Source organism: Schistocerca gregaria, chromosome 2 (assembly GCF_023897955.1).
Source record: "Schistocerca gregaria isolate iqSchGreg1 chromosome 2, iqSchGreg1.2, whole genome shotgun sequence".
In the NCBI taxonomy this organism is placed as follows: Eukaryota; Metazoa; Arthropoda; class Insecta; order Orthoptera; family Acrididae; genus Schistocerca; species Schistocerca gregaria.
The window spans coordinates 526,243,971-526,270,786 of NC_064921.1; the positions used below are offsets into that span (position 1 = coordinate 526,243,971).

The 26,816-nt window shown below is 38.6% G+C and overlaps 1 protein-coding gene and 1 non-coding gene across 2 annotated transcripts in view; both read left to right on the forward strand.

The window, feature by feature from the left end:
- Window positions 1-26,816, forward strand: part of LOC126330326 (alpha-1,2-mannosyltransferase ALG9) — a 120,148-nt gene that overhangs the window by 55,609 nt on the left and 37,723 nt on the right. The window contains exons 8-9 of the mRNA XM_049996348.1: window positions 6,375-6,491; window positions 13,753-13,960. Of these exons, the coding sequence (XP_049852305.1) occupies window positions 6,375-6,491; window positions 13,753-13,960 (325 nt within the window). The remainder of the gene's footprint in view (window positions 1-6,374; window positions 6,492-13,752; window positions 13,961-26,816) is intronic.
- On the forward strand, window positions 22,322-22,393 carry Trnat-ggu (transfer RNA threonine (anticodon GGU)). The gene has a single exon. It is a non-coding gene; the product is annotated as a tRNA-Thr (tRNA).

Sequence of the window (26,816 nt, forward strand, 5' to 3'; positions counted from 1 at the left end):
AAAGCAAAAGCAAGTTATTTTAACGAGCTATTGGCCAGAAGCAGTGCTGATACCATAGTCGTAGTTCTCTTATGCCCATTTTCCCACTGTCGCTTGCTGTGACATAAATATTCCCTACTGTCCTTGCAAGATCACTCACTTGGGAAAGAATCATAGGGGGCAAAGTAACTCCAACTATTTACAGCACAGTAAATAACTTTCCAGCCAATTTACCATTCAGATGAACAGTCAGCATAATTGTATACAAATGTGTTAAACAATTGATGTTAGTTGATCGTGATACAACTCTTGGTACCTCTAATTTCTAGGGTTCCTTTCATATGTGTTTCCTCTTCAAAACCCAATTGGTAAGAGTTGGAAACAAGTTCCTTACTGAATGATGAGATAAGTTTGTTTATCTCATCTACAAATTTTTGGGCCGATTGTGCAGCTTGCTGTGCATTGTCAAGGTGACACTTTATTTGAAATTTCGTTTCTTCCATCTTTCAATTCTGTGGCACTGTTTGCAGTTATGCAACCGTCCACTGCTTCCCTGGAAACCACTGTGCTCGGTGTCACATACAGTTTCATGTGCATAATGCAATAGGTCACTGTCAACATATATGTTGTAAATTGTATCTAGTTTAGTTAATTTATTTGTGATATGCTCCATCACAGTATTTATAATATTATGTGTATGTATTGAGTGATCGTGTGTGTGTGTGTGTGTGTGTGTGTGTGTGTGTGCGTGTGTGAAGTGTAATGTTTGTGTTACATGATGATGATGATGATGATGATGAGAGAAGAGAGGGAAGGGAGAGGGTGAAACTTGGTGCTGACACATAGCCTGCACTTCACAAATAGCACCAAGGGGCCCCCAGACTTGATGACACCATCCAATGGATGGATCACCTTTCTGACAAAGTGTCAACTTCAGCAATGTTGTAGTTATAATGCAATGTTCGTTTTGTTTGTCATTGCCATTGCTCTATTTTGTATCAACACCTCTAGCACTGTTGTGAGTTACTCATTGACTAAGCAGTTCACCTACACTCCATAGCCTCATGCTGTGTGCACCATTGAATACCTCCAGTTCGCACCCTGTTGCCATGAACAGCCAATATTGCAGTTGCGTGGTGGACAATATGTGGAGTGTCAAATTCTGTAAACATTATTGGCCTTTTGTGAGCTCACAATCAAGGGTCCTTTGTCAATGTAGGCTTCAGAAAGATCATTATCATCTGGTGTGTGTTAGAAAATCATTGAGCTTAGCCCATGTCATGAAATAACATTACAGATATTTATGGAAAGCCAACGGACCTCCATTGTGTGATAATGTCCAACCATCAATTTGAAAACTTTATTATTGGAACTCATGATCAGGTTATATTTTCAAGCCTCCGTACTCTAGTGAGCAAACTTACAAGATCATATAAGGTGCTTTCTTTTGTGCTGAATTTTTAATTATACACTTTGAGGGTTTCCACAGAAATTACTGGGTGCTTCACTGAACCACCAGTACCAGTGTATTACATTCTGATACTGTGCTGGTCAGGGTGACACACTGCTTCAGACAGTTCCGTCCAAGATATGTAACAAAAATGAAAACATTCCTCAAACTTAGAGAAATAAAATGTGTTATATGAACAGTGGCCCAGAAACACTTTCTTTCCCTGTTAAAACTCAATTTCTACTTCTCATCATAATCATATTGATGATGGGAAACACATACAAACAACATACCAGGATTACAAGAAATGTTTTCTTACATGTTGTGTTGTCCTCATTATCATTTCATCATCATCATCAGTGGAAGGCAATGAGAAACCACCACCGGAATCACTTCACTAGAAGCTCATGCGGTGGACTTCTCTGACGAGGCTTCCCCCATGACAAGACCTGCCGTAAGGCAGAACACAAAGTTTAAGTTTAAGTTGTTTTTTTTTTTTTATCCAGCACATAGCATCAACTGTTTACTGTTCATCATGGCTTTGGTTTCCTGTGTGGCTCAGCAGATGGTAGTGGCTGTGGCATTCAGCATTTGCATTGGGAGAGATGTCTAGAATGATGGTACACCAACAGGAGAATATTTGAAGCAACTGCTTGTTATCTTGGGGAGCAAGAGTTGAACTGATTCCTTAGCCTCCACACTCTCTGGACCTAAAACCTCTAGACTTTTATTTGTGGGGGCATTTGAAAACTATTGTTTATGGAACCTTGATACAAGATTTACAGAGTCTTTGTGTCCGAATTGTGGAAGGCTATGAAACAACGGCAAGTTCTCCAGGAATACATCACCACATCAGGGATTCAGTGGAAAAATGGGTTGATGTATGTATTCTTGTTAACGGAGGATATTTTGTACATTTACTTTGGGAAAGTGTTTCGTACTTTGCTGATACATTCTTCTTTACCTGTGTGCTTCCCATTATTAATGTGATTGTGAAGAAAATAATGTCCAACGTGGAAATAAAGTGTTTTATACTCATGTGCATATAACGCATTTACTTGCTCAATGTATGTAGAATGTTTCCTGAAAGTTGTGGCCATAACTTTCTGTTGCGTACTGAATAGTAACACATTATTCCAGTGCATATGTTACATCATGGATTGAGTGGTTATGGACCTCTGTGTAACTTTATGGAGATGAAATGTCACCTCTTTCAGATACTCATGGAACTGACCTGACATTCAAGCTTCTCAAGTTCATATTGTCTGTCTTGCATGACAGTCTTACAAGATCTCTCTTGTCAATCTAGAAGCAGATAATTGGGTATGTCTTAAGTAATTGCTTGCATTTAGAGATATGGTGAATTAATTAATATGTAAGTAATGAAAAGTTCAAGATTAATATATTGTCGAAGTTTTAGATTCTTGGATCAGTTGTATTTTGGCACATGTTCTGTTGCAAATGTTGGATCCATGATAAAAAAAGCATCAGAGGGAAAGGAAAGTTATCACTATTTGTCACTACCTATGGCCTTTCAGGCAGTGTTCAGGTGCTCTAATGTCAATGTGTAAAACATGCAGTCACATTCTCAAAACTGAGGAAAGGTGTATAGTAATAATACCTGTGCCAACATATTTTCTTTGGGTTCAGCTTGATTAAACCATCACAGAAATTGCCAAGGAATGTTAGAGTGCATGAGCTCAATAACTAAAATGATGCTATTAAAAAATTCTTGCCAAATATTAGACATATAAAATAAATATGAGACAACTTAAACGATTGACTTCTCAGATTGCTCTAGTTGCCTTCCTCTTTTCCTCTATCTGATTTTTGTTTCCAATTTCACAATTTTTTTTATCTTGAGTTTTCATTTCACCTTTAAAAGTGTGTGTTCTCCCCCCCCCCCCCCCCCCCTCTGCAGTGTTTTTGTTTCTTACCTTCTGTTTTTACTTCTTTATGTTACTAACTTGCTGATACTCACTGTAGAGTTTTTTAATCTGCCACTTTTTAAAATTTATGTGCTCATCATCACTGCTCCAGTTGCTCATATACTACAGCTCATAAATGGCTTGCGTTTAAAATTATGTTAATGTTGATCAAATTTTGTCTACTTAGGCAATTATGAGGCAGTCAGGCTGCTCCTGAACAAATGATGCTCAGTTATGAAACTGCGTCTTCTTCTGTAGCACTACAGCCTTTGGTGAGCCTTGGCTTCAATTGTTTTCCTCCACACTTCACAGTTTTTTGCATCTCTTTTCCACCCCTGGTCTCACATACTCTGAGCTGCTCTTTTACATCATCACCATTTCTGTTTGTTCTAGGCATCCATTTTCATCTAGTAGCATAAAGCACATCTTTAATCATTTTCTTTTGTATTCTTTTTTCTCTGCCATTCTCTCCACATATCCTAGCCATTGTATTAGCTATGATTTGATAAATTTTACTATATTTCTTCCTTGTACTAATGCCTGTAGCTTGGTGTTATAGCACACCCTGCAGCCTTCTTTCTCCCATATTGGACCATAAATTTTGCATAGTACTTCTTGCTCAAATCTTAAGGCATTTTTGCCATCTTCTGTCAGCGTCAGTACCTCTGACCCATTTATTACAACTGGGTGAACTAGGGAGTCCCATTCTTCTTATAACAAGGCTGTTTCTGAAGAGTTGTAGATTTACAAAATAAGCTCTGTTTTCTGCATGCAACTTTTCCTTTATAACTTTCCAATGCAGTTATTTGACATCAAAGCTCCCAGTAACTGAAAGAGGACACTCCTTTGAAATTTTTCCCATTTATGTTTAGATAGATTTTCTTTTATTTTAATTTATTCTGAGGCCAATTTTTAATATTTCTCTTTCCATTGCCATGTTTGTTCCGTTAAGTATGTTGCCATTTCTTCTTACCATTGCAGTGTTATCAGCGTATGCACGTATCTGGCTAATTTTAATAAATATGGTGCCTGCTTTATTTGTTATGCTGTGCAGAGCTGTATTGAATAACACAGTGGAGAGATTGTAACTTTGCTTCACTCATTTATTACAAAGTTTTCCCTTGGCCTGTTGAATATAGCTATTTTTATTCCTGTCTGTATCATTATCATTCTGATTAGATTTATTAATTTAGCAAATATACCAACTTCTTTCAGCATTCTGTATTTTTGCTGTCAAACACTTGTTTGAAAACAGTGAACAGTAAGTGCAGAGCTTTATTATCTCTGTAGAACTTTTCTGCCATTTCTCTGACCACAAATATGTGATCAGTTGTTACTCTGTCTGATTAAGAACTACACTGATATGCATCTTCTGTGAAATTTTGTATCTTTTTGTTTAGCATATTTGTGAAGATCATACAAGCCTTGCTTTTCACATGTTGGTCTGTCTCCTTCGTTATAAAAGGGAACTGTTATTCCAGTTCTCCAATTATCTGTGCATGGTTTCAGTTTAACATATATATATGATATCAGTGTGTGCAGTTCCTTTATTACAGCCCTTCCCCCACATCCTGTTAATTCAGACATTGTGCTGTCTTAATTGGGGGCTTGATTGTTTCTCATGTTGTGGACAGCCATAGATACCTTTTTGCAGCCTTGGCTTTCTTCCATCATTGCCTACTTCACCTCTGCTCTTTTTTCCTGTTAGGCCCTCTCCTTCTTCCAGGGTGGTATTATGGGTGTTTGAAATATTCTGCCCATCTCTCACTATCTGTTCTTCCTCCCTTATCATCCTCCCATCTTTACTTGAGCATGCTTTTGTTTGTGGTTGGAATCTACTCCTTATTTTGCTTACAACATGATAGAATTTTCTCATTTCATTCCATTCCTTTACCTCTTCTAGTTCTTGAAATTTCTTCTTAGTGTGCTTTCTTTTCTTTCTCTTGTACAGTCTATTAGCTCTCTTTCTTAATTTTCTGTATTATTCCACATTATTTCTGCCTTCTCTTTGTGACAATCTCGTTCCTGCCCTACTCATTATCTCTATTGCTAACCTGCAGTCTTCGTCAAACCATTCCTGGATTCTTCTGCTTCTTTTCACACCTGCTCTTTTTTCTACAAAATTGTATCAGGTTTGTGACGTTAGGGAAACTGGCTTCACTGCAACTCTAGAACTCTCCCTGCCTTACGTTGTGGGACACACTTTGTCTCACTACTCTGTCAAGACTACTCCAACATAGGTGGCCTTACCAGAAGCTATGCTACTGCTAGCAGAGGCCTCGACTTCATCAATGCACAGAAACCCTGCCATGCAGCACTGAAGGTGCCTCCAATAATGTGGTGTCCCCTGGGGGGGATCCAGTTATGAATAAATAAATGAGTAAAAACTATGTCTCACATACCTTTATTTACTATGTGTTTACTTACCTGTTAAAAAGAGGAATTTGTCGAATATACTTTGGTATACGCTGGAACCTGTTACTAAAGCCAGAGACACCTCTTTTCCAAGAAATATTGACACTCTTTTTTGTATAGTATGCTTGATGTTACTTAATCAAATAAGTAATTTGAGCAGTGTCTTTCATTCATGAATTACTGTGTATATAAAATACTAACTGAAATCTTGAGTTAGAAGAAGCTATGTATCTTTTCCTCAGTAAAATTTCATTGGAAGGAGGATTTTCAAACTTGTTTTATAAAACAAAACAACATTTCAGGTTTCACAAACAATTAGCTGATGCAACCTAGTTTTAGCCAACCCTCTAGAGAAGCAGAATGGTTTTCACCTGCCCCTGTGAATATCGATGAACACTATATGATATGACTATGAATTTAACCAGTGATACATATTTTTATATGTTTTTGTTCTTAAAAAAGAACCTTAAATGTGAAGACCTTCTCTCAAATCTTTTTGCATCCACAAATATAGAAATCCTGTGAGTGGAAAAATTATGGAAATTTTTAGTAATATAAGGAGATGATAAAAATAATAAATATGTTTCTTCTCTTGCTTTCAGCTTTTGGTGTCTTGGCTTGTTCCATCAAAGCCACGAAATCCAGGTTGCTTGCCTTTCTGGTTGTCTCTTATGTCCATGTTCTTGTGGATGGTTGTGTTCTTTGCACAACCTCACAAGGTTTGTATTATTATTATTATTATTATTATTATTATTATTATTATTATTATTATGGGATTCAAAAGCACAGATGACAAATTACAGTGATATTGAATTGCAAACATATTCTGGATGATTTTGAACAATGAATGCAAACTGTGCTTGACTGTTTAGCTTTTTCTTAGATCACACTTATTGACAGTATTTCTGAGAAGAGGCTAAAAAAACAAGCTAAAGCACTAGTGTCCCTACAAAAGGTGTCCCATATGATTACAAAAAGGATACTTAATACCATCTGTTGGTTGATTAGTTGTTTAACAAAAGGGGCAATATTCTCAAGAAAATGAAATTTTCAATCGCCCTCCTTACCACAGTGTCAGAAGACAAGACTTTCAATACAGACATGCAGTTCTCAGTGAGCAATAATATACTTCATAAGATCTGTTGTAAAGATTGTGGCTCGTAGCACACAGGAAAAATAGGTAGAGATCGGAAATGCTGAGTCGCAGACAGGCACAACAGAAATTAGCTATCAGCCAACAAGGCCTTTGTCAAAAATAGGTAAAACACACACACACACACACACACACACACACACACACACACACAGAGAGAGAGAGAGAGAGAGAGAGAGAGAGAGAGAGAGAGAGAGAGAGAGAGAGAGAGAGAGAGAGAGAGTGAGTCAAAGAGTCTCTTTGCCTTTAAATATGTCTGCTTGTGTCTGTGTATGTGCGGATGGATATGTGTGTGTGTGCGAGTGTACACCTGTCCTTTTTCCCCCTAAGGGAAGTCTTTCCGTTCCCGGGATTGGAATGACTCCTTACCCTCTCCCTTAAAACCCACATCCTTTCGTCTTTCCCTCTCCTTCCCTCTTTCCTGAAGAAGCAACGATCGGTTGCGAAAGCTAGTAATTCTGTGTGTGTGTTAAGGGAAGTCTTTCCGTTCCCGGGATTGGAATGACTCCTTACCCTCTCCCTTAAAACCCACATCCTTTCGTCTTTCCCTCTCCTTCCCTCTTTCCTGAAGAAGCAACGATCGGTTGCGAAAGCTAGTAATTCTGTGTGTGTGTTTGTGTGTTTTGTTCATTGTGCCTGTCTGCCGGCGCTTGGTAAGTCTTAGAATCTTTGTTTTTAATACATTTCATGTATTTCATAATAGCTGTAGTTGCCGAAGTGCTATTTCTTCAGACACACATGCATGTCCGAAGGTACAGTGCTTTGTAATTTGGAATAACATAGGCTCTAAAATATTGTAGTAGTGGCATTGCATCTTAATAGCATGACAGGTGTTCACCTCCAAGGATTCCAGAGTTTGTGACTTATCAGCACAGATCTGGGATTTTTATTATTCTGAAAGAAAGAAATCCATGGATGTGAAATCACGTGGCCATGGCAGTCAATTCATAGATCCATGTCTTGAAATGATCTGGACACCATAAATCTCCCTCGGAAAATCAAGCGTAAAACCAGCTGTGTGGCACGTAGTGCCACATTGCTGGAGCCACATGTTTTAATATCGATGGTCTCAAGTTCTGGCCACAGAAATTCCCATAACATGGATCTGTAGGGGTTGCCATTGACAGTAATGGTTCTTCCATCATCATCCCGAAAGAAATAAGCTCTACTGGCACTGCCATGCCATAAACTGCACTACACAGTGTGTTTTTCTGAATGGAGTGGCATCTCGTGGATCACTTGTACGTTCTTCTGACTTCTATACTAACAGTTTTGCATATTGATGGAGCCACTAAGACAAAAATGTGCCTCGTCTGAGATGATGATTTTTCCACTTAAATTGGAATCAGCTTCCATCTGCTGTACGGCCCAATCAATGACCTCATGATGCAGTCTATGATCATTTGGCTTCACTCTTGAGTCAGTACAGCTTTGTATGGATGCATGCCCAAATCCTTTCACAAGATTTGCCAAGTTGATGTCTCTGATACCAGCAGCCACTGAGATTACATGTGGCTCTTTCTCAGTACTGACCACTACTGCTGTGATATTGTCCTCACCCTCACTTAGCAGTTAACATTTCTTGTTGATGGTATCTGGTTAAGTAGAATGAAATCCCACTTGAACCTAGCCACAGTGAACGGTATACCTCAAGTAAAGAAATGGTGAATGTGACCCACTTCCCTGGTGAACAAATGACGAGCATCCATAACTGAGCTGCCCCTCTGGTAAATTTTTGTAATGACTTCTGTGCATCCAGGAAGCGTGAGTCGCTGCACGATGAAAGTGCAGTTGTATTGGATATTTTCACACCCAGAAGCACATAAAAAATTGTATTAAAACTGGAAATTTCAATGCTATCGTTTATTTCCTTAGTATTCTAGGAATGTACTGAATTATGCCACCTGTTGTATCTGTGTTGTTATTCCATTCATATCCCTACAGATTGTTGCATCGAAATATTTGTACAAGTTGACTGACTCCAGTTGTAACTATTGATATTGTAGTCATAGTATACAACTTTTTGTTTTGTTTTGTGGAAGGCTTAACATCCTTTTCTTAGTATTTTAACGTAAGTAATCTTTGTTCCACTTCGAAAACTTATCAAAATCAACACATTATTTTTCACCCTTTTTTTTACATTATTTCATTATCGATAACTGATTCACTTGCAAAAGGTCCAGTTTTACAACTAGTCTTTATGATACAGTTACTACAGTAGTGCACATGTTGAATAAATGTATGATATGCTCACTTTACTTGACCTCTTGAAGTGTGAGATGACATTTTTATGATATTACATGTCCCACTTCCAGGCTTCTGTGACAGTGAAAGATGTTTGTGATGTTTATTAGTAAATTTCGGGACATCCCACTGTGCTAGATATTATTCAGTGGATGCCATGACAACTGACTGTTGAACTGGCTTTTGTAGAGGAAAACTTGTCTTAGTCTCGTCTAAGTGACAACCAGTTTTTCAAAAGAATCTGCCAACCCACATTATATACAACATTATGAGATACAATGTTTTGTAAGAGAAAGTAACAATATAGAAGGTTTACAGTTCAGGTGTTCATGCCATTTGGGTAACTTGGAAGACAATTAGCATCCTTTTCCAGCACTCATCAGCACACAAGCAGATGAAGTTCTATTAAGAATGCTGCAACATGGTTAGGTTGAACTGACTGGCAGGACCATCGCAGCAAACATCAAGAAGTGCAACTGATAGAAATGTACTAAATGAATCTACTAACATCAGACATCAAAGGGTTACAGACTGCACACACTGATACCATACCATAAATCATAAAATTTGAATTTCATCCTCCCCTCTATCTCCCCTCCCCTCCCCTCTTTCCCCTTCCCTATTTCCCCTCCCCTCTTTCCCCTTCCCTCTTTCCCCTTCCCTCTTTCCCCTTCCCTCTTTCCCCTCCCCTCTTTCCCCTCCCCTCCTTACCTCTCCCCTCCCCTCACCCCCTCCCACCTCCTCCACCCTCTCTCAACTACCCTCTCCCCTTGAGCTACTCCTCCTCTCCCCTCTCCTCCACCCTCTCTCCACTACCCTCCCCCCTGACCTCCTCCTCCTCCTCCTCCCCTCCCCCCACCCCCCAATGGCATTTCATATCTCTCAATCTTTCTGCAGGGATTTTAATGCTCATCATGTAGAATCGGGCTCCATTAAAACATGCCCATGGAACTGAATGGCTGAAAGTCTCCTGTTAGAGGATCTGTGTTGTGTCTTCTAAAAATTGATAGAAAAATGCTCTTCAGCAGTGTTGCAGGGTTGTTCAGTGCCATCAGTCCCTCAATATTCACTCATTAAAGAAAGTGTCCAGGAATAGGTGGATTGCAGTATGAACATTATTCACCAAGTTGCTGCTGCATCCACTCAGACTTTTCTGGATGACTACAAAGAATTCTCATTTGATTTTGGAGAAAAGAGGGCTGCTCTGCAGTCAAGTACAGATGGGCATCTCTGTGTAGATTCAAAAGTTGACCAAATACTAAAAAACCTTGTAGCCTTTCAGAGAGTCCAGAGCACATGTTGCTGAATTATAAAAATATTTTATTGAATGGGACATTATTAGGAAGATTTCAGTTAAAGGTGCCAGATGATCTGTCAAGGTGAGATGTGGAATGATACTCTCCAGATGATCTAAGAAGCCTTTCTGTTCTCAACAAGATTGAAAACTATGGATTCCTCCTAAATGGATCAGATGTGCACCACACTTCAAAGGCTGCTACCTTGGTACTAACTGTGTTTGGGATGCACACAAGGCCAGTCCATATAATGATACCTGTATGAACCAATGAAGTATTAGTTTAAATTCCAAAGAAGTGCCTGCACAGTTGAGAGTATTAAAGTTGTGGAGACCAAGTGCCAAAGCATTCACAACAATGTGCCAGAGTTTGAAGCACTCTTAATAAGCACTGTAGGTCACATAACACTAGAAACAGCAAGTTGGCTAAAGCTAAAAATTGAAAACAGTGACTTTTCTGGAGTAAATCCAAGTATATATTGAAAGGATAGGGTAGTGGGAAATGGAGGTGGTGTATTTGTCACAGTAGACAAGAAACATAAATTCACCAAGATAGAAATTGAAGCTGCTTGTGAGATTTTTGAGCAAGAGTCAGCATCTAGGGTGGGCATAAACTAATAATTGTACCACATGGTCTCTCTCTCTCTCTCTCTCTCTCCAGTAACATTTCATTGTCACATCATTATACTTAGTTAAGAATAGGTTTGTGTTAAATTAATGAACCTATTTTGGTGTGTATTGACATCAAATTAATTTTTATTCAATGACCAGGTCTTTGAACAGAGAACTGGAATTGCATTGGGGAGCGCTTTGTAAAATGTTATTGCCAATTTGTCTGTGGAAGATTTCAAGGAATGTGCCATGGAGTCTGTTGTTGAAATTTGTGTGCTTTTTCATATATATAGATGATACTTTTGTTCTTTGGCCTCATGGAAATGACAATGTAAATGACATTTTAGAACACCTGAATTCTATCCACATGAATATTCTCTTTGCAATGAAAGTGGGAATTGATCGTTGCTTTGATGTGTTAGTTAGGAGGAAGATTTATGGTACACATGCTGTGTGTAGGAAACCAATGCACACTGATTTGTATCTTCAGGTTGATAGTTGTCACCATCCGGCTCAGGCCATGGGGCCCATGTCATCTCAGACCCTGAAAGTTTGCCAGCTGAGTTAGCCCACTCTGAAATCACTTTTCACCTGAACAGTTATAGTGAAAGAGAGCTTAGACTCATGTTGCATTTTCAACCTTTTGTGAATCAGGTGAGTGATGAAAATAACCAAGTGGAACCAATGTCTGTGTTCTTTTTGTCTTATGCAGGAAGCATTTCCAACAGCCCGAATTCCTAGCAGTTGTGGCATGCCATACATTGGTCAGACCATCAGGGCCATGGAGGACCAGTGTACTGAGCATAAGTATCTACCATGCTTCACAACAGCAGTGCAGATCTGCTATTGTTGTTGCCTTGGCACCAGTCATCCTGTGGAATATAACACCACAGAGATTCTGGCATGCACTTCCAACTATTGAAATAGTGTTATGAAGGAAGCAGTTGAGATTAAATTAACAAGTGAAGTTGTTGCTAAAATTCTGCATGGAATCCTGCTCCCTCCTTGTGCTCACCTGTTGGAATTAATATTAACTATCATTAACCTCTGACATTGGTTCTTCATTGGTTGTGTGGTGGTGCTAGTTGTTTATACTGTGTGTGTGAGTGTGTGTTCTCTTTCCACATATGCGCCATATACCAAGGTTTTAAATGTACTTGCAAAGCATTCTCTTATTGTATCTGTGGCTTGAAAATGATGGGGTGTGCACCTGTCAAAATATCGGTGGTTGATGAAGACTTTACCTGGCTGCATTCCCATGTGTTGTTTGAACATTATTATCAAAGTATAGAAAGCAATTGAAATGAATTGAGTTTACATAACAGTAGGGGCAGAAATTTGCTTAAAAACTTAAAATTGATTGCAGTGACATTTTTGGGGTAAATTATATCCATATATTCAGCAAACCAAATAGAGATAGTACTATCATATGTCAGTGACAAGAGCATGAAAAGGAACATTGACTGAAGAATAATTGATCATGCACTAGACACGTAAGTACCTAGTAGGATAGTTTTGATAATAGGGACCCTCTATTATACCGGATGATTCTGGGGGAATGTCACATAATAACCAAAAAGGTACTATGCGGATGATTTTTGATCAATATGAAACTGGAGTGGGTTGAAAACTACACACATCTGTGAATTATTATGAAGACAAGTGAGATTAACACTTACTTAAAATGCTGTGTAGATGCTATGTGGACAGGCTAATGGTGGGACAGATGACTAATCCATCATACAAGATGTGTTAAAACACACACACACACACACACACACACACACACACACACACACATTTCAATGCGCTTGTTAAAGCATTGCAGGCTGTGTTGCTTCCTGCCACCCTCCCCTCCTCTCCTGTGCCCCAATCTCTTGATCACTGTCTCCCAACACTGCACCAGGCAGCCTTGTCTGGCCACCATCTGGTCCCTGCACATGCTGTTAGACAGCACTGACACTTCTCCCCTCACTTATACCCTTCTATTCCTCCCTCTTCCACACACAGATGTTGCTTTCATGTGACATGACACCTTTGCATTCTATCCAGGGAGAGCAGTCATATATGTATGACGTGCATGCTTATGTGAAAGTGTGTGTATGTTTTCTGTTCTGAAGAAGCCTCTGGCCAAAGGCTCAATGTGTAATTGACTTTTCATCGTTTGTATCTGCAAATCAATGTGTCATCTTTACAGTGAGTAGCAGTCTATCCTTTTCATAATACTGCTGATATTTCAACCTAGACTTTCCATTGTTTGATTTTTCCTGATTTTTGTTTTGATAATAAACTTACGTGTTTGTAATATTTGAATAGTTTTAAAGCAATGTCCCTCAAAGAAGTTGTAGGTTCTATCAGAAAGAGGATATGCAATGAAAACATTTGAAGGCTGATGTTTGGATGTTGACAAGATTAAATGATATTGACAGTAGTGTTAACTATGATGGAAAACTTCCCTGTTATGCATCCAACTGGCCAGACTCTTTCCCATAGTGTCCATAGTTATGAAAAGTTACTGTGCAGTAGTGTTTTCTTGTGACTGACCTTAATATTATTTTACAACTACTATCAATTAAGGAAGACATTTTCTAATAGACAGAAGTAGTTATGATAATTTTCTTATAGAACTGATAATGATAGTGACATATCCCTTACAAAATACATCTTTTTTTTTCAGGAGGAACGATTTTTGTTCCCTGTTTATCCACTTATTTGCCTTAATGGAGCAATAACTGTTGATGCACTGCAGAAACTTTGGTTTCGGTTCTTTGTGGAAGATGGAGAAAAAGCATCACATTATCTGAATCACACAGTGCCAATAATGGTGGCAGCAATAGCTGTTTGCTCGCTGTTTGGGATTTCAAGGATATTTGCACTATACAATGGTATGTCCATAGGTAGTAATACAGTAACTCATTTACATACTCCTTTACAGTACTAACAGTTTAATTTGTACATAGTTTTATTTCTGTAGTCTTCCACTTTGTTTAGTTAAGTAGTTCTTCTTCCATGTTAGAACACTTCTTGAGCACTACTGAAAATGGAGCAGTGCACTGAAAATGAAGTTGAAGAAAAATCTACCTAGTTACTCAACAGCAGAAGTGTTTTGCTGTTATGCTGATACTATTTCATCAAATTGTAGAAAGTATGGGAAAAACCACAGTGGATGGTGTAATAGAGAGAACATGGTCACCTTTCATCTGTATAAATAAAAATGTAAATGTTAGTTTGCTGAAAATCTCCAAAAGTTCATCACTTGTAATATATAAATAAATATGTAATATATAAAGGGGAAAAGTTGTTACAAAAATCTCGCTTAGTTCTTGACCTATGTACTTAAAATTTCTAAACAACATGTGAATGGTATAGGCTATATATTTTTAATATATAAATATATACAGAATACAGAAGGGTGAAACATTGTTAACAAAAATCTCAAAAAGTACTTGACTGGTTTATTCAGATTTTTACACATTACTCTAATAAAGATTTGGGTATATGTATAATGTTGTTAGTGAAAATATCAAAAAGTTCTTGACTGATTTACTTCAGATTTTGAATGATACCCTATTAAACATTCAGACAGACATATACTACCTTCTAATGTTTTTTTTATTCCAGTCTTTGATCACAATATAAATTCCTTCGATGATGACCAGTTTCAGTCAGTAATGACCATCTTCAGATGTACAATATAAAAAAATAATATACACTGAGTGGGCAGGCTATCTTTCAAAACAATACATAGCATTTCATATGGGAAATGTACAGATAAAACAATGTAAAGCGTACCTGTTCCACACCATGGCCTAATGTGATGAAGCCATAATGGTATCGTCAAAACATATAAATACACTCAACAAAGCAGCGTCACTTAGAACTAAAATAGGGTGTAAAATAGGCCGCATAGTCCACACAGTCATTTTGCAACTGGCATTACTGTACAAAACCTGCTAAAGTGCAGTAGATATCAGAAATCTGTTTTCCTATATGCTTCATAGATGTCACTATTGTGGGCTTAGGTGTATTCTTCATTTACATAAGAACCATAATCTGATAAAAAACACATTAGGTAAAATATTTGTATCAGACTTCTAAATTTTGATAACTATTATAGAAACCAATTGTTATAAAATAAAAGACGAATACAGTTAACCGTATAAAATTATTAAAAGAAAATATATGTAATACACTGTCTATAGAAACCTCTAAATTACCAAAGAAAGAAAAAATGTTGATATGACTAAATGACTGAAGAAAAGACAGATCAGTGATCAGTGCCCTGTATTGGTTCGGCTGCCAAGATGTTACATAAGTGTACAGCGATCGTAAGAACTTAACCTCAGAGGGCTTTTCATACATCGTGATATGTCTCCCACAGAAAACATTTATACAATGTTTATACAGAGGGGTCCACAAAATGTTATCCACTGTTTAAAATTCCATAACTGGCAAACTAATTGACAGAGTTGTCTCATCTTTGGTAGTGTAATAGTTTGTAGTTCCGACAATCACCACACAAGCGTTATATTGCATTGTTTTGTTTTGGCAGATGACAGTCACCAGATAGTCAGTGTTTTGTTCTTAGTTGCACCTAGTAACTCGAGTAAACATGGCTGGCGCAATGCTTACATTCAATGAAAGGAAGTCAGTTTTGAAGTGGTATTTTAAGTACGAAAACATTAATGAGGTTCAACATCAATGGCGAAATGAGTATCAAACAGAGCCACCGACACATTTAATGATTCGTCACATTCGAGACAAATTTGAAGCCGAAGGCTATGTTAAAGATGTACACAAATATGTTAAAGATGTACACAAACAATAATCTGAACAACTGTAACAGTAACAAGTCCAGCTAACTGCCATCGTGTGTTACAACAGTTCACTCGCTCACCACAGAAGTCTGTGAAACAGTGAGCCCATGAAACGGGAGTGAGTCACTCAAGTGTTTGGTGAATTTTGAAGACAGCAAAGTGGAAGTGCTACATCCCATGATTGCCACACGCAATGAACGAGGACAAACCCAGATCATAGAATGGAGTATTGCGACTGATTTACTAAGATGGTGCACAACGATGAAGAGTTTGCAGAGATGATTGTGTGGTCTGATGAGGCACAGCTCAGACTCAGTGGTACAGTAAATCGCCACAATTGCATCTACTGGGCCGCCGAAAATCCAGACGTCCATGTAGACAAAGCTGTGAATTTGCCAGGAATAAATGTGTGGTGTGGGTTGTCTTACTGGGGCTTGATTGGGCCATTCTTCTTTGACAGCACAGTTACCGATGAGATGTACCTTCAGAAGCTTCAGACATCCATTTTACGTGCCATCTGAGACTTGTATGGAGATAGAAGAATTTACTTTCAACAAGATGGTGCCCCAGCCCACTACCAAAATCGTGTTATGGCGTATCTCAACGAAAATCTACCAGGAAGATGGATAGGCCATAGAGGTGCTGTGAAGTATCCACCACGTTCCCCAGACCTAACTCCTCTGGACTTTCACCTGTGGGGAACACTAAAGGACATCATTTATCGACAAAAGCCATGCACATTGGATGAACTTCAAGAATCCATCGTACATTCATGTGCAAATATCCACCTGAACAGGTTTCAGTCAGTAGTTCATGCTGCAGTTCAGCGGTATCGTTTGTGTGTGGGTGTTAATGGTGACCATTTCAAACACCTACAGTGATATCTTTGGGTTGGACTATAAGCTACACTTTCACCACAAATGAGACAACTCCATCAGTTAGTTTGCAGGTTATGGACTTTTAACAGTGGATACATTTTTTTGGATCCCTCTGTATTATCTTTATATAATTTCTTTTAATAGCTTTATATGGTTAACTGTACTCATCTTTTATTTTATCACCTTGCGTTTCTATAATAGTTATCAAAATTTAAAAGTCTGCTACATGTATTTTACCTAATCTGTTTTCATCAGATTACGGTTTTTACGTAAATGAAGAATACATCTGAGCCCACAGTAGTGACATCTATGAAGCATATAGGCAAACAGATTTCTGGTAGCTACTGCACTTCAGTAGGTTTTGTACAGTAACACCAGTTGCAAAATGATTTCCCTTTTCAATAAAACTTTTTAGTAGTAAATAATTTAGTATATGATGTTTGGTTTTGAAAAAATTCTGAAAGAATTCAGTTTTTTCATACTATGGTCTGATCCCACAGTCAGTTCAATGTTTTGAGAATATTTATTCTTTCAAAGAAAATATCATTTATTTAAGAATCAGTCTTATCGGTATTCATCAATTTATTATTTGTGGTAGAGAAATAACTGTATGTCACTATTGACTGGGAGACCTGGAGGTGTTGAACAGTGATATAGTTGAAAGTATTTCCTCCTTTGCACAAACTGACATCTTTCCTCTGCAAAATTTGTGCAATGTGCCTCCATTATCTTGTTAGTGTGAGTGGTTGAGATAACTAATGCTGCGCTTTTATTTCTGATTGTAGAAATAAAGATAAGAAGGGAATAGGTCCCATACTCACACTAGCAAAGAATCTACCCTACATGAATCAGACACACCTGTTTATTCAGTAATCATCACAATATTACTATTGTGCTCAGAAGTAGATTGAGCAGTGATATGTAAATCACATGCAAAGTTAAATATTTATTTTATACTGGGTTTCGCTCCATATGTATTTTGAAAATTGTCACATAGCAGAAATCCGTTATGTCCAGATGTAAAATTTTCTCAAAGTCCTCTACAATCAGCACCAATCCAAAGCAAAACAGTCCAGTGCCCTGTGTCACAGTGAAAATTACAAAATGGTAGAAAGCAAACAATGTGAACAGCAGAACAAACCTGTAAGATATTGCCTCACCTTGTGCGAGTGAGAAGCCAGAAGTATAACTTAGTAACATGACCTGAACGAGGAGAAGACAACGTTTTTGTTTTTTTTTTTTTTTTCCCCTAATAGTGCAGCATGATTTTTCAACAGAGAATAAAAGTTTCACAAAAACACCAATCGGCCTGCTGATCTGGTGGAAAGGCAACAAACTGAAGTCCTGAAAACCATTCTTGCGAGATAAAGGGGTGGTAAAGACAACTGATGAGCCTGGAAAAGTAGGCCATAATCTGTCATCACTGGCTAGGCATAACGTCATTCCCTTCGATGAGCAATAATAAATGCTCAGGCTACTGAGCCTTGACATCTTCATGTCGTAGGAGACCATCTATGAGGCCAACTCTCTGATTTGCTGCTACCAATTGCCAAGATGACTTCCGCCTTCAAGACTGCTACCCATGTGGTCTGCTGAACTCATTTGCTGTGCACTGTCAACTGATGAGAAGACTTGGAGATTTCTACATCCTGGTTCCTGAGACAAACTCATGGTGTTTGGCATGCCATCAGACTATGCTATTGTCCATCTCCATACTGTACAGAGCTGCTGAGAGGTTACCCCAGCAGACCAATTCAAAGTCTACGAGAGTGCTCTGGTAATAATGTGGTCACTGTCCTGGATACCAATGCCTGCTGTACAAGCTACACTGGTTGTCAGCACAGCCTGCCGGGTGATATCCTCCGAATCAGTGAGACATCAGCAGCACGTTCTGAGACAGTGCATGCACTGCTGCTGTCCTGAGCACTGCAACAGAGAAGAACTGATTGTAAACTTTAATGTAAAAAGTTCATTTTCTGCTAATGTTGTATTATTGGCACCCAGCGTACTGACTGGCCTGATCCACTGCACTCCACACCCTTTTATTCCAGCAACAGTAGGGGTCTCAGAGCAGGCCTCTACAAAATTATGACAATGTTGCTCACCATAGCTATCCTTTTTCTCCATTTACAGTGGTGAGCTAAAACATTGTGAACACTGCTTAATAGCGTGTTGGTTGGACTTCAGAACTTAATTCAGTAGTTATTCTTCATGACATGGATTTGATGAGTTGTTGTTGGATTTCTGGAGATATGTGTCACTAGATATCTGTACATAGGCCACACATTTCATGTAACTGTGTGCCAGGACTTGGTGCCCAATAACATCCCAGATGGGTACCATTGGGGTCAGATCAGGTGAATTTGTTGATCAAGACATCAACATTAGTTTTCTGTCATGCTCCTCAAACTACCTTATCATGATTCTAATATTTTGACATCAACAGTTATCCTGTTGGAAGATCCCACTGCCATAAGTGAAGACAATGACCATGAAGTGATCCAGATAGTCCACATTAATGTCCCAAGTAGTCCACAGTTGCCATGGCACCTTTGATTGCTACGAAAGATCCCACAGAAGCCGAGGTGAATGTCCCCAATAGCATAATACTGGCCCCACCAGCCTGTGCGCGCCGTGCACCATGTTTCAAGCAGTCATTCGCCTGGATGATGGCATATCTGAACATAGTCAATTATCTGCCACAACAAAAAACACGATTCATCTGAGCAGATGATATATTTCCACTGATCCACAGTCCATCTCAGTGATCCCATTGGAGTTGTAATTGATGTCAGGTGTGGGTTGTCTGCTGCAGAGCCCACAATAGTGTGATAATTTCAGCAAAACATGGATTGAAGGAAAGCTGCTATCCCTTGATCAAAGTTCATATGAGTGCTGAGAGCACAAAGCTTATTGATGGAATGCCTGAAGCAGAAACTTTTTTTTGACACTTAATCTCTTGTAAGTTTGTAGGTACTGACAGCTGATGGTGATGGCAGGTGACTGCAGTATGGCTATAGCCTTTCGAAATGTATGGTCACATTGCAATCGGATTGTTGTAACTCAGCATTCATGGGTGATAAGAGTCGAGAAATATGGTATGGTGACTCGTAAGATGGGAAGAATTTCATTTTTTTTTTCATTTTTAAATGCAGGATTTCTCAGTAGATCCCAGTCACGCTGTCAACGGATTAGCAAAATCTTTATTGCTCCTGTTTACTTGCTTAGCAATTTCTGTTGCACTTCTCTCCATGTAGTGTTAAGTCTCCATACTAATATTTTGACTTCACCTACCAGTAAATTTTCTACCTCGAATGGGGAACTAATTTTCTGACCTTACACAATCTTGTAGGAGGCATGTTCAGTTGACTCTTGGGTTTGACTTGTAGGCAGACATAATGTATGGCAAATATCCATTCCAATCATTGTGGATTTATTGTATTACTAGGAAAGCATTTTAGTTATGGTTCTGTATGTGAGTTAAATCCTTCCATTCACTTTAGGTTGAAAAGATATTGTCCTCTAGTTCTTTATTCTAAAACGTTTACAAACTTGATTGAGTAATGAAGATTTATCCTTGGATCTGTTAGTATCTTGTTAGGACTTCCAAAAGATACAACCAAATGCATAATGAATGCTTTTGCCACAATTTTTTTTTCTGTTATGTCAGCAACTGGGTCCAAGAATAGGAAATGTGAGAAGAGAACAGTGATTGATAATATATATGTATTTTGTTACTGTCTCTGTGAAAATGGTTCTAGGATGTCTAAAGCTACTATTTCATATGGTCTGGGAGTCTCAGGTTGTGTGTGGGATGCACAAGGAATACAGTTGTAGATATAACCTTCAGTGTCATCCTGTCAACTTTTCCACCAATATTTAGTGTCCACTCATGTGATTGTTATCTGCTTCTCATTTTGGACAGCTATCATGATTATTCATCACTGAAGCACTTATGGTGTAACCAATTAGTTTCATTGTGGGCTTTTACAATTTATAATATTTTCTTTGGATGCAAATTCCAGCAAGGCGCAACTTGTTTGCATTCTTCCTCTTTTTCCTGTACCTCTTCCAGTTCAGCTTCAAGCACAGTGTCCTCTTGCAAAACACATGGGCTTTTGTAATAGCCCATCAACAGTTTGAAGTTGTTTACCACACTTATGTCGTGTCAGTCATATAACTTGGGTCTTTTAAATTTATTAGCCTTAGTAGTAAATTTATAAGCTGTACTAGTCAGTGACTACCGTGAAATGATTATCGTAAAGGTAGCACTCAAAGTACACTTTATACCATAGCTAGCAGCTCCTTCTCAATAGTGCTGTTCTCAGTTTCTGCTTTATCAAGCATAACCAATAGGTTTCATGTCTTACAATATAATCTCATGACACAATGAACAGTTTTTCGCAAGTCCAGATAAGAAATTTTATCAAAACTTCTATAATTTGCTGCTTGTCCATGTCATGTTAAGTGGTCCAATGAAAAGGTAGTTCTTTTTTCAATAATTTAATTAAAGTGATGTTGCACAAATATGTAATAGTGATTTGCAAGACCTAGAAACGATTAAAGATTTCCTCCTCAGTGTAGGTCTGTTACCAATGGCTTTTGAGAGATGTAGATCAGGTTTAACACCTGTAGAACATATAATGGAACTTATAATGTGGTCGAGGCATTGCACTTCACATTGCAAAGGAGTGACGTTCCTTTAGTTTTAAGCTCAGGTTTCCACATTGTGAAACTTGACAGTATTCTCCATAGCCATTCTACATGTTCCTCGACTGACCAAGACAAGACACTGATGCCATCAAGGTATAACATATAAATAATAGGGTTCAGTGGCAAGGCTCTAAACCACTAAGAAGTAGCAGGTGCAGTTTTTAGTGTGGAAACTGTTCCAAGGAATTCATACAGCCTGGATGGGCTATGGGTATCTGATAGTAATGTGACCTCATATCTAACGTAGTAAAGTACTTGCATTTACCCAAGTGGTAGAGCATTTCATTGACACAGAACAATGTATAAGTGTCAGATGTCCTAACTCGATTTCCCTTTTGTGTATCAGTGCAGGCAATAATATTTTTCTCCATTGATACTCTAAAAAGAGTTGATGCCCACGAGCTACAGGAAAACTGAATTATTCCTGCATCTAACTGCCATCGTATGCTACACATGTGTGGGGACTCAGTAAAGCCTCTGAGGTTTCAGGTGTGCATCCTCAGTCAGCATTTTGTGCTGTGTTGAGTCCATGGCAGATAAATATTGCCTTTCTTCAAATAACCATGCAGATTTCTCCAACACTGGCTACAAAGGGTTACTGTTCTGCTCCTACAAATGCATTAATTTCTCTCACATTTTATTTTTGGTGGGCAATGTGATTGCAAGTGCTTCAGTGTTTGGCAACGTATTCTGATTCATCATGGACTGGAATTACATTTTCTTCAGCAATACTGATGATTTAAGACAGTAAAATTAAGATGGGCTGTGGCATGAATCAAAGTTTGTGTTAGGGAGGGCACTGGACTAGGATAGTATGTTCAGCTATGTTAGGCACAATGCCAGGGTGGTGTAGTGGATAGCACATCTGCCTGGTAAGCAGGAGACCTGGGTTCAAGTCCCAGCCTTGGCACAAGTTTTAATTAATTACTTCAGCTTCTGTCATTATGGATTGCTTTTTGTGTCTTCTAACACAATGATGTGTCCTCAGTTTTTTTCTGAGACTATATTTCTTCCATCTGAAACTGATCAACATGTACTGTTTCTGTTGTACACTGGCCACCACTGTTCCACATGGAATTAGTACTTCTTATGTCCCAAAATTATCTTAACATGTGTTAACACTTACTCCTCTGTGAATAATTTCAGCTCAGTAAGTGCCTCTTCTTACATGCACTTGGGAGGTTATCAAGAACATTTCTGGTGAGCAGATTTAAGGTTCCAGTATCTCACTACTACAAAAGTTCATGCAAGTGCAGAGGGGCCTGGTCAGGATAAGCATTGTGAGGGCATCCTTTGGGGTGGCAATGAAACTGATTGGCTCTACTAAAAGAAATTCAGTAATGAATAATCAGTGTCATGGCAATATTCAAGACTGCCATAGTGGGAAACAGGCAAAAATCATCTGTGTGGGTGCTAATTTATAGAAGGAAAAGTTACAGCATTATTTGGCGTAAATTATTATGAACAAAAAAGAGGCTTTGTAGCTTGTTCAGAATGCAAATGACCTCGCCCAAGATTGTGTGTGAAGTCGTTAGCCAGTCATGGTGGTCATAAGATGATTTTAATTTCAGTGTCAGGACACAAAGTAGGAAAGGAATCACATTGCTAGCTGAAAGTCAGGGCGAGAGAGAGAGAGAGAGAGAGAGAGAGAGAGAGAGAGAGAGAGAGAAACCAGCGTGGAACTGAAGCTCCATGTGGCGGCTAGCAGTTAACAAGGTATTTCTCTCTCATACTCCCTTTTGGCTATCAAGAATGGGTGTGTAGTAGTGCATAGCAGATCACTTTCCACAAGAGCAAACAACCTTTGCTGAAGTGACAGTCCTACCCAGCATGTGGGCCACAATGAATTGTACTCTAATATACAAGAGAATATTAAAATGAAAATTATAAATAAAAGAAAAATATTAAACAATGATTGGACTTGTTTGATGATCTACATGATAGTAGTGACATGATTTCTCTCTCATATAAAAACAATAATGTAAATACCTCAAAAACCACTTCGTGAAGTCAATGAGCCATCTGCTTGTGATGTGCACTTTCTGCCATATGACCAGTCTATATAGTTTATCATGGTTACTTGGCATTGAATTTCTTATAGTGATTAATGTTGCAAGTTTCAGTGTGAAGAATATGTCTGATTCAATAATGAATATAGCTAAATGTGATGCAATTGACCTCAGTTTCTGTTTTGTTAAGTCCTGGAGGTGGAGGAGATTCACTGCATTTAGTATTAGGAAACTAATAAAATAGACATCGAGTTTTAAATAACTACATTATACTCATTAATCTTAGATTATGTGAAATGGTTTCTCGCCTCTCAGGTTTTCACAGTGTGAGTGATGAATAGTGAGCTTCTGAGTGTTCAGCCAAGTTTTTTTTTCCATTTTCAATATTTTGACAACTAATCTGGCCATCTTCTTCAGGTGCTGTGAATTTTGCTATTATTTGCACTCACTGGACTGGACTCCAACCAGTCTGTGAGCAATTATTGGTCTCGTGCTGCTGTTTATAGCTGAGTTCAATTCCCAATGCCCACTGTGTCCACACTTGGTGTGCGGCACTCAGTTCATTAAAATTTCACTGACCGTCACATCCACCAGAGTTGGGAAACATGGGGGGAATTTTTGTTTGTGGAGTATCAGTGCATGATCTGCAAAACAAAAGAGCATCAAAGGGCACAGTGCTCATTGGCAATCGTACTCGGCTATAAATAGGAGCACGAGACCAACAATACCTCACAGTCTGGTTGGAGTCCAGGCATTGAATACACATAATATCAAAACTCTTGGCACCTGAAGAAGATGGCCAGGTCGGTCATTGAAATATTGTGCAGAAATGGAAACAACTATGCAGCTAAACACCTGGAAGCTCACTTTAGTCTTAGGTTATATTGCAGATTTAATGACAATGGTACACAGGGTGAGGGCATATCACCATTGATGTTGGTTTATTTCCCAGTTAAGGATTTTAAACTTTATGGTAACTTTATTGTTTGATATTTGCCAGAATTATAAAATTTTTGTTGTGGTTCCATTACATTTTCCATATACATGTAACCACAAGGGTGCTATCTCACTAAACATCGAATGAGTCTGATGTTGTTTAGTATACAAGGGCCTCATCAGTAGAATCATTTTTTCTTCACAGGTACTTTTCTTACATTCCTTGTGTAAAATTCTATTATGTGGTTAAAGAATAAGGCTTGCATATGGTAAAATCTATTCCTGGCCACTCATATTCACATTTACATAGTTTACTTACATCAGATACTGCAATGGTTCCTTTGCAAAGAACATTACCAATTTCCTTCCCTGGTTGTTGTAACATGCTTCTGATGACCCCAATTTCAAACCTTAATCTTCCCTCTTTTTTGTTTCAAAGGGGTTTTTGTTTTATCATTTAGTATCATATTGACTTCTTTATGAAACATATATGGGCAAATTTGATGCAGTGGTATAAGCAAGTCTCTCCTAATACTTAATACGTATCTTATTACATCTTTAATTTTCTACCTTAGTTGTGGTCACATTCAAGTTAACAGTGACTAGTTTTGAATGTTTAGTATCTGATCAGAAGTATTTGGACATCTCTGTGTAATGTGGGTTTGACCACTAGATGTCACAACAGGCAGATTGCCTTTATAAAAGGAGCAGGGAATATTGTTGTGTCAGTAGAGAAGCAATAACAGTCTCAGCTCAGAGACTTAGAATGTGGACTGCTCATTGGATGTCAGCTGAATAACAAATCCATCAGGGACATTGTGTGAAAAGGAAATTGAAGGAACAACCATACTTAAACCAAGACCATGATGACCTCATGTACCAATGGATGGAGACTGGCAGACATTAAAAAAAATAGCATGTAATCATCAGAAGGAATCACTTCTGAGTGCTACCATCAGTCGAGCTAGCACGATGACTGTGCATAATGAATTAAAAAGAATAGAGCATCATGATTGAGTTGCTCCTCATAAGCCGTACATTCCTGTAGTGAACACTAAGCCCATTTGAGCTGGTGTCAAGAGCGATGCCACTGGGCAATGGATGAGGTGAATTGTGTGATGTAGATTTATGAATCACACTATAACCTGTGGAAATCCTATGGTAGGGTTTTGGTTTGGAGAATACCTGGAAAACATTACCTGCCACCCCGTGTAATGCAAACAGTGAAGTACAGAGGAGGTGGTGTAATAGCAGGGGGGTGTTTTTAACAGTTGGGGCATGGTTCTCCCACTGCGCCCAAGAAAACACTAAGTGCAGAAGGATATGAACACATTTTACAGCTTTGTGTACTATGTGCATTACAGGAACAGTTCAGAGACAGTGACTGATTGTAGCAGAATGGCAAAGCATTCTGTCGTAAAGCAGCATATATGTGACAATGGTTTGTGGACAGCCCACCCAGAGTCCTGACCTGAACACAGTGGAACGCCTATGAACAAGTTAGAATGTAAACTTCACTCCAGACCCCAGCATGCGACTTCATTACTTTCTCTGGATTTGGTTCTTAAGGAAGAATGGGCTACCATTCGTATATGACAATCAGGCACTTCATTGAAAGTATCCCCAGCAGAGTTCGAGATGTTGAGGTCCACCAAATATTAACATGTACTAATAGATGACCAGATATTACTAACCAAACATTTTCAATCCAATACCTACATTAAAAGTACTTAATCAGTCAACATGTGAAACACAAACTAGGAAATGATGTAAATAGTTTTCTAGCATCCTGTACATTCAAATCACAATGGTTCAATACAGTGGTAATAACATACCTGCTGTGATTAACAGAATAATTGCATGGTATAACATTTCTAAATTTCAAGCTTTTTGTCAGCAGTTTGATCTGAACATTCTATGTCCCTGATGTTACTAACTACTACACACTGATTCATCTGTTAGCAGGAACTAGTCAGGAATATTTAACAGGTGCTATATGCATTCATTATGTATTCTTGACCCCCCATGAACCATGGACCTTGTCATTGGTGGGGAGGCTTGCGTGCCTCAGCGATACAGGTAGCCGTACCGTAGGTACAACCACAACGGAGGGGTATCTGTTGAGAGGCCAGACAAATGTGTGGTTCCTGAAGAGGGGCAGCAGCCTTTTCATTAGTTGCAAGGGCAACAGTCTGTATGATTGACTGATCTGGCCTTGTAACAATAACCAAAACAGCCTTGCTGTGCTGGTACTGCAAACGGCTGAAAGCAAGGGGAAACTACAGCCGTAATTTTTCCCGAGGTCATGCAGCTTTACTGTATGATTAAATGATGATGGCGTCCTCTTGTGTAAAATATTCCGGAGGTAAAATAGTCCCCCATTCAGAT